This window comes from Gracilinanus agilis, chromosome 4 (genome assembly GCF_016433145.1).
Source record: "Gracilinanus agilis isolate LMUSP501 chromosome 4, AgileGrace, whole genome shotgun sequence".
In the NCBI taxonomy this organism is placed as follows: domain Eukaryota; kingdom Metazoa; phylum Chordata; class Mammalia; order Didelphimorphia; family Didelphidae; genus Gracilinanus; species Gracilinanus agilis.
In genome coordinates this window covers 259,385,837-259,394,615 of record NC_058133.1, presented here as the reverse complement: position 1 = coordinate 259,394,615, position 8,779 = coordinate 259,385,837, and the positions used below count along the sequence as shown (strand labels likewise).

The window sequence follows — 8,779 nt, the reverse complement described above, 5'->3', positions numbered from 1 at the left end:
CCCCCAACTCCACCCAGACGCAGTCCCCTCCTCTGGCTTGGCCCCCAAACTCTCTCCGCCCTCCTCCCATCAGATTCCCCACATACCACCCCCCTACACAAGTTTCCTCCCAGCCCGCACCCCACAAGCCTTCCGCTCTGGTCCCCTGCACTGTGCTTGTAACCCCCAGGATCCCTACATTCAATGAATTTCTCTCTCCACTGCCCGGCGCAGACCTACGGTCCTCCCTTCCCTGCCCCTCCCCGGTGTTTCCTCTCCTACTTTCCCCACCTTGACGCCCCTCCCTCCTTCCTTGTTTCTTCCCAGGCGGCCCCATGGCCCGACCCAGTTGACCCCCTAGGCCCTGATTCCAGCCATGCTCCCTAGGCCCCTGCGGCTTCTGCTGGACTCGGGAGTGGGCTCCCCCGGCGGAGTCGTGCTCAGCAGCTTTAGGAGCCGGGACCCCGAAGGGGGCGGGGGCCTAGGGGTTGGCGGGGAGGAAGAGGAGGAGGAGGAGGAGGAGGAGGAAGAGGAAGAGGTGAGACTTGGGGTAGCCTGGAGTGCAATTAGTGCACCAAGAAAGTGTTCCTTTATGTAGGTCTCTTTCTCTTTCCTGTGCCTGCTTCTGCTTCTGTTTCTGTGGCTCCATCTCTAGGCATCTGCCTTGCCAATCAGTACATTTTCTGCTTGCCCACCCGCGATGGGTCTACTTGTCTATCACTTTCTCTCCTGTTAGTTCTCCCTCCCTATCTATCTCTGTCCCTTTCCTGTGCCCAGCTGGTGTGGTTCTGTCTCCCTTGTTGTTGTTTGGGGAGGAGGGGTTTGTTTCCACAGTAACCTGATCCTCTTGCTCTGGGATTGGGGAAGAAGCCCTCAGATTCGTGACCCCTCCCCTCAGGGATGGGGGAAAGCCTAGGGGAAAGGCCGGGGAGCTTCCTCCCTTGGGAGGGGCAGAGCTGAGGCCTGGAGGTGGAGGTGGAGTGTTACATGCCTGAGTTTCTCTGGGGATTGAAGGTGGTGGCCAGGGACTGTGTATGGGGCCCCAGGGCTTGCACTCCTGGGTCCCTGGGCTGGGTTAGAGGATGTGACCTGCTGGGCTGGTTTTTCGGGATTGGGTGGGGGTGGGACTGGGGCCACGTGAGTGTCCTCCACTCCCACTCCTGCTCTCTACTATCCTACTTCCCCTTCTTCTTCCTGTCTTAGGATCTGAGCTGCTGATTTGAGAAGGGGTCCTGGGGGTTGGGAGGAGGGAGAGACAGAGGATGTGAAGGGAATCCATTGTCGGGGGATGAGGCCGGGGAGTAGGGGGGGGACAGGGTTGTTCCCCAGACTTAGACACTGCCCTCATTGGGGGAGGGAGATAGAAATGAAACTATGTAACTCGTTTCATTTTCTTCCCCCAAATCCCCAAGTCTCAGTGTCTTCATTGCTTTCTGTTTCTTTGCCTCTTTGTTTCTTTCCCTTTCTTGTCTCCTTTTTGCCTTTAGCACCCCTATCCTGAAATTTCATTTTCTTACTTGTGTCACTATTGTTTTGGGGTTCAGCTCTGGGAGGGACGGGCCCCCTAAATCTGGGCTTGTGTACCCCACCACCTCCTTCACTGCAGCCCCCCCCTCTTCGCCGGGCACTGAGGCGGCTTGGGGGGGGCTGCCTCATTCCCAAGGCAGGGGATTCAGGATCCCCAACCTCTCCCACTCCCAGAACACGCTGGTATTGCCCCCCTCCCCAGGTGATGGAGCAGACTTTAAGAGTGAAATGGGGATGATGGGGAGGCAGGGAGGAAGCAGGGTCTCTAGAGGAAGGACAAGTTAAGAGCTGACAGTACCCCACCTCCTTCCCTTTCCAGGCTCCTGTGTCTGTCTGGGATGAAGATGAGGATGATGCTACCTTCACTGTCACCAGTCGTCAATACCGGCCCCTGGATCCCTCGGTGAGCTCCTGACTTCTGACTTCTCAGCCCCTGGGCCTCTGACTCCCTACTCTCCTACAACCCAACTTCCTGAAAATAGCATTGAAACTAGGAACAAGAGACCTAGGTTCCAGGCTCTTTTCTACCACTGATTCTCTTCATGATTCTAAGCAAGAAACTCTCTCTTTGAGTTTTGGCTTCTTCCTTGACCCCTAACCCTTCTAAGTCCCCTCTGTGATTTCTGCTGAGCCCACAGATAGCCCCAAGTTACTTCCTCACAGGCCACTTGCTAACACAGTGATTATTTGGGGAGTTGGAGTGAAGAATCAGAGACCTCCTCCCCTCCTGTGTAGGCTCCCATGCCGCCTCCTCGTTCTTCCCGTCGACTTCGGGCTGGGACTCTGTCTGCTCTGGTCAGACATCTGCTGGATAGCCGGACTTCAGGGTCTGACGTGACCTTCATGCCAACCTTCTTGGCCACTCACAAGGCATTTACCTCCACATCCACTGTACTGGGATTGTTAGCTGACAGGTCAGAGGGGATGGGAGTTTGGGTATCTGAGGAATCATCTGGCTACACTGGTCAGAGGCCAGAGGCTGTTTAGGAAAGATGGACAAATGGATTTCCCTCCCTTCCTTCCAGACTGGAGGCCCTAGAGTCCAGGCCTTGTGATGATTTAGAGAGGACAAGAGGGTGAGTGACCCCATGAACTGACCTCCTGATCCCACCCCACCCTAGCTACAGCTTGACCCCAGCTTGATTTTCTTACACCAGGCTGATCCCCTCCCCCCCCCCCCAGGTTAGCCATCTCTGTTCTGTCAACCTGGCTGACCTCTCACCCTGAGGATTTTGACTCGGAGGTCAGGGGTCAGATTGACCGGCTTGAGAGCTTCCTGCTTCGGACAGGGGATGCAGCAGGGGAGGTTGTTGGGGGGGGCATCGATGATCTCATCCGAGACCTCCGATCCCGGGTGGACACCCCAGCCCCTGACCCTCCTAAGCCCCTGGCCCCCCCTGGCGATTCCCCTGCTGACCCCACGGATGTCCTGGTGTTCCTCGCTGACCACTTGGCTGAGCAGCTGACCCTGCTGGATGCGGTGAGACCCTGACCTCCGACTTCTCCCATCGATCCCCCTGAATGACCCCTCACTAAATTCTCCTTTACTCTTGATCCATCCTTTGCTTCTGATCCTTGCCCCACCCCCAATAACTGTCCTTGCCCCCTCCCTGTCTTTGACTTATCTTATTGAACCCCATCTATATCCACAATATATCATGGAAACTGATTTATTAGCCATCTGAGGTTTCTAAACCCAAGATTACTGGAACATTGACCCTCACCTATCCACGTCCCCTTCTCTTTGTCCCCATCTATAATCTTTGACTTCTCAATCTTTCCCCTACCAGGAGCTGTTCCTCTCTTTGGTCCCTTCTCAGTGTCTGGGAGCAATATGGGGCCACAGAGACCGACCTGGTCACTCCCACCTCTGTCCCTCTGTCAGAGCAACAGTCACTCAGTTCAACATGGTGGCTGGGGCTGTAGTCAGCTCGGTCTTGGGGGCCACAGCATCTGGAGAGGGACTTGAGGAGGTGTCCATCCGGCCCCTCCGACCCCCCCAGAGAGCAAGGCTCCTGGAAAAATGGATCCGGGTAGCAGAGGTAAGTGGAACTGGAGGGAACGGATATAAGATCAAATGCTTTTACCACCCAGAGTATTGGGGAGGTTTTCCTGGCCTGAGGAATCGGGAGCATGGGGAGAATTCTGTTTTCTAGACACATGATAAGATAATCATTATCTTTCACCAGGAGTGCCGTCTTCTCCGGAATTTCTCATCTGTTTATGCTGTTGTGTCTGCCCTTCAGTCCAGTCCTGTCCACCGGCTTCGGATAGCCTGGGGAGAGATAACGAGGTATTTTGTGGGAAATGGAGGCAGAGATGCAAGGGGAAGATACCTCATCTGGATCCTTGAGGGAAAGTCAGACATTCGTCTGAGAAAGAGGAAGTCATTTTAGGGGGTAGAGCCAGAGGATTTTAAGAGAATTGAAAATAAAAGGTTCTCAGGGCTTCTCTCTTTCTCCTAATCAGGGACAGCCTCCGACTCTTTTCCAGTCTCTGTCAGATTTTCTCAGAGGAAGATAATTATTCTCAAAGCCGGGAGCTTCTATTGCAGGTAATTCCCTTCCCTCCTAGTTCCTTTACTACTCCCTCCTGATCCCTCAAAAGCCAGCTCCCAGAGCAGATAGGTGGCTCAGCAGATTGAGAGCCAGGCCCAGAGATGGGAGGTCCTGGGTTCAATCTGGTCACTTCCTAGCTGTGTGACCCTGGACAAGTCACTTAACTCCTATTGTCTAGTCCTTACCACTCTTCTGCCTTAGAACCAAAACACAGTATTGATCCTAAGAAGGAAGACAAGAGTTTTATTAAAAATAAAAAGCCAGTCTCAACTCTTATTCTCCAATTCCCTCCCTCATTCCTTCCAACCTACTTTGTTCCTCCAGGAGGTAAAGGTCCCTCCCCCACTGGAGCCAAACAAGAAGTCTGTGAGAAATGTGCCATCTCGGGGTGGGGTGAGTGCCTGTAGTAAGGAGTTCCGGTCAGTCAATAGCGAGAGCGCCCAAATGGAGACAGAGAAGCCCAGTTTGATGAGGTAGAAAGGGCACTGAAACAGGTAGTCACACACATCTGGGTCCAAGTTCTAACACCAACACTCCTCATCTGTGAGCAAGCCTTAGTTTCCTCATCTGTAAAAAGGGGTGCATAACTTAGAGGGAATATTGTCGCAGACAGAGAGCTGGCCTTGGTGTGTGGAAAGCTTTAGTAGCAGTTCAACTCAAGGCTTGTACTGGTCAAGTCACTTAGTTAGCCTCAGTGTTGGAGGCAACTCTGAGCTGTAGAGAAGATGTCTATTGGAGCTGGTAGAGGGACTTTCCTCGTCTAGAAGGGAATTTCCTATGCTAGTAAAATCATGAATCTAATTCATGTTCCTAATGACACTATCTACCTTGGGGTGTGAGAATGTTTTGTAAACCACAAAGCACCACAATACGAACTCTTATTATTATTAGAGGACAGTGATAGTGGGGCAAATGCTCTGTTCCAGGGCAGCCAGGATGCGTGGGGAGGTAGCTAAACTGTGGTTCCTACCTTCTGCCTTCAGGGTGTGGTCCCATACCTTGGCACCTTCCTAAAAGATCTTGTGATGCTGGATGCAGCTTCCAGGGATGAGCTGGAGGTCAGTGTTTATGGCTAGAGATGGGGGAGGGCAGTATGTCTTTGGTGATAAGCTGGTCAGAGTGGCTTTTAAAAAAAATAATGTATGGCTGGAGGTGGAGCAGGAATTGAGTTTTAGAAAACTAGGTCATAGTTTTCATTCTTCTCCCTTCCTCCACTTTTTCCCATCAGAATGGTTACATCAACTTTGACAAGAGGAGGAAGGTAATGAGAATGGGGACTCCCTAGGGAAGGGATCTGGAGGGAGTTGGCCTCAGGCTCCCACAGTCTCAGGGTCCCTCTTTCTTGGGGTACCTCCTACAGGAATTCTCTGTCCTATCTGAGCTTAGACGTCTTCAGGATGAATGTCGAGGTTATGACCTCCAGCCTGACCCTGATGTTCAGCAGTGGCTTCAGGGGCTCCAGCCTCTGACAGAGGCCCAAAGGTGACTGACTTTAATATCTCAAGGTGGGTTGGAGGCTTACGGGAGGGGAGAAGGGAGACAGAGCCTGGAGTAATTAAGAGATATTTGACCTTTGTCCTTTGAACCTCTGCCAGTCACCGTGTATCTTGTGAAGTGGAACCCCCTGGAGTCAGTGACTCCCCTGCCCCCCGGATACTTCGGCCAACACTGGTCATCTCTCACTGGACAGAGTGAGAGAAGGATGGAAAAGAATAGGGGTTGGGGGAGGGTGCTTCAAGGGAGTTACAAGAGTAGCCTTTAGAAGGCAAGGGTGGGAGGTGGTAGGGGGCTCTGTGTTTCCTTCTGACCTATCCAGCCCCTTCCCATAGTGTACTGGGATCTGTTGGCGGCCCTACTCCCCTTGTTTCCTGGGATCAACCTAGTCCTAGAGAAGATGATACAGCTGCAACCCCTGCCCCATTGCTCACTCGACTTGCCCAGGTGAGGCTGTGATCCTTGAACTGAGTGTCATTCTTTTTTTTAAAAAACTCTTATCTGTCTTAGCATTTCTACTGTGTTATTGGTTCTAAGATGGAAGGGTGGTAATAGCTAGGCTAAGAGGATTAAATGACTTGCCCAGGTCACACAACTAGGATTTGTCTGAGGCCAGTTGACCCAGTGGCTCTCCATCCACTGAGCCACCCAGCTGCTCCCTCTCTCTGAACCATTCTTGCCTCTTCTCTTCCCCCTGCTTCTTGAACTGACCTTATTATGTCTTATTTGTCCCCAGCATATGAAATGGCCATCCGTTTCCTCTCTGGACTCTGCCCTGGATGGAGCTTCTTCCTGCCATACTCCTGCTGATCCTGGGTTCCTTTCCCCAACAGCCCACTCTCCCAGGCCCTCCAGAGGTCACCGCAGATCAGCCTCGTGTGGTTCTCCTCTTAGCAGTGGATCTGGGGAGGTCACTTCCTTGGGGCCAGGGTCTGGGAGCAGGAGTGGAATCGGGCCTGGGGCCTCGGACTGTCGCATCATTCGTGTGCAGATGGAGCTTGGGGTGGATGGCAGTGTCTACAAGAGCATCCTGGTGAGGGGAACCTGCCCACTCATTGAGGGGTGGAAGACATAGGGAATGAGGCCACCCTCTGATTCTATTCGGTCAGATTTTCACATGAAGTGTAATCTTTTATCCCATTGGCCTTGTTAAGGATCAATAGCCACCTGGCACATTCTGTTGGCTACACTGAACGGGCATAATTCTGACAAGTTATGTGGGTGTTTGGGGATCAGAGCATTCCTTTTACCTCTGGGATGTGCTCTGAGCAGTCCAGTGAGGATTGCTGGCCTGTTTTGGATTGTGGCCACCATGCTGGATTTTCTTCTACACGCTGTTGGGGATAGATGTTTGGGTTAGATTTGGGCATCAGTGTCCAATTAGTCTGGTTCCTCGAATCCCCCTAGGTGACAAGTCAGGACAAGGCTCCGAGCGTTATTAGTCGTGTCCTGAAAAAAAATAACCGGGATCCAGCAGCAGCTTCAGAGTACGAATTGGTGCAACTGCTGCCAGGTGATCGAGGTAAGATGTAATAGAGGGCAGGTTAAATCAAGGAATTGGGGGCAGAAGTGGTGCAATTAATGCACTAGGCCAAGGGAGTTGGAAGGACCTGGGTTCAAATCTGGCCTCAGACACTCCCTAGCTGTGTGGGCAAGAAAGTATTATTTAAAAGATAATAATAAAGTCAAGGAGTCTTATAAAGGGAAGGGTCAATCATTAAGAACCTGTGATTTTTGAATAACTAATTTTGCTTTTATATTTTTGACCCTGGATCCTTTATCTGCCTTGTGATGCTCATTCCAGAGCTGACCATTCCACCATCAGCGAATGTCTTCTATGCCATGGATGGTGCCTCTCAGGATTTCCTCCTTAGGCAGCGGCGGCGACCCTCTTCAGTGACTCCAGGTCTTTCCACTGGACCCTCTACCCCTGCAAATCCTCCTAGTGAGGGAGGAGGAGGCTCTTTCCCCAGGATAAAGGCCACAGGACGGAAAATTGCCCGGGCACTGTTCTGAGGAAACCATATTGTTTTACAGAAGCCATGGTGACTATATTGTTATTAGCCACCTTGAATGGTGGTGGCCATGTTGGATTAGGATAGTCACCTTGTATGATAGCCAGGCATGCTTGGTCAGAAAGGAGTAGCCCTTATTTACTGTGCACCTATGTTGGAAACAGCCTATCCAGACAGCCACTTTGGATTCCTGTGGCTATTTTGGCAGGAGACAGGAACAGATTACATCTCTCACAGTCCCTACATCCTGATACCTGTTATTAGTGCCATCATTGTCACCCCTGACTTTTCTCTATTTGTCACATCTCAGCATGCAAAGGGCCAGGGAAAGGCTTGAAAGGGGTATAGCCTAGAGGCTCCGAGTACCAGGAATGGGTGGAGGGAGGGGAGGGAAAGAAGGAAGGTCTTCCAGGGGCTCCCTTTCTCTCTATGATCCCCCCATCCCCAGCCAGGGACTCCTGTGCTGTGACAACACTAAAACAATAAACACACTACATGACCTCCACCCATCTGATTTCTAGAATCTGCATACTTCACAAGCTCAAGAGTGCAGGGTCTTGCTAGCTGCCCCGTTTCCTTGTTAAGGTTTCAAGCAAGAGGGCTTAGGAGTAATGTTCTAAGTCCCCAAGAGCTCATGTTGACCCCACCAGATCCATAAGTGTCATCACTTATGAAGATCTAGTCAACTTCCCATCACTCATATCAGGCCCCACTATGTCCAGCTGTCCTGCCCTACTTATCCAATCATGGATCTCTACCACATCCCAAAACCCTTTCTTAGCACCAGAGAGCTCTCCTAGCTGTAAATGTGAAAAAGGGAATCTTAAAACCGAGTTAAAGAGAATGAACAACTAATGGAACTTGTGATTCTGAAAAGCAGAATAAGCTAAAAATCATTTCAATTCAAGAAAACAAATTCAAATTTCTGGATCATATGTTTTCTGAGAAACTAAGGATGTTTGGGTGTTAAGTTGTGCACACCTTATAGTAACATTTATAACCTTTGAGTTCAAGTGTAGCAAAAACTAGTCTGAATTAGAGGATCTGTGAAAAAATCATTTAACCCCTCTAGGACTGGATAAAATGGATTAAATAAGCACCAATTCTCAAGGTTTCTGAGGTCTCTTTCAAAATTTGATTCTTGCAAAAATCTTGTGTAGTAATGATGGATGTCACTAACCTTTTGGGGAAAGGAACACAATTATA

At 50.9% G+C, this 8,779-nt stretch overlaps 1 protein-coding gene across 1 annotated transcript; it reads left to right on the top strand.

The window, feature by feature from the left end:
* Positions 1-308: 308 nt before the first annotated feature.
* On the top strand, positions 309-8,680 carry RGL2 (ral guanine nucleotide dissociation stimulator like 2). Its single transcript, XM_044674039.1, has 17 exons — positions 309-517; positions 1,826-1,909; positions 2,242-2,420; positions 2,532-2,582; positions 2,689-2,986; positions 3,297-3,548; positions 3,696-3,799; positions 3,976-4,060; positions 4,389-4,457; positions 5,048-5,122; positions 5,293-5,325; positions 5,425-5,546; positions 5,660-5,755; positions 5,894-6,005; positions 6,295-6,591; positions 6,966-7,080; positions 7,363-8,680. Exons 1-17 carry the CDS (start codon positions 356-358, stop codon positions 7,572-7,574), a joined length of 2,346 nt encoding a protein of 781 aa, XP_044529974.1. The 5' UTR covers positions 309-355; the 3' UTR covers positions 7,575-8,680.
* The last annotated feature ends 99 nt before the right edge of the window (positions 8,681-8,779 follow it).

Excerpts from the sequence above, each read along its gene's own strand:
- RGL2 (XM_044674039.1), top strand. The coding sequence starts at position 356 with ATGCTCCCTAGGCCCCTGCGGCTTCTGCTGGACTCGGGAGTGGGCTCC. Across the intron at positions 1,910-2,241 it reads ACCGGCCCCTGGATCCCTCG|GCTCCCATGCCGCCTCCTCG; the intron begins GTGAGCTCCTGA and ends CCTCCTGTGTAG. Across the intron at positions 5,123-5,292 it reads CTTCCAGGGATGAGCTGGAG|AATGGTTACATCAACTTTGA; the intron begins GTCAGTGTTTAT and ends TTTTCCCATCAG.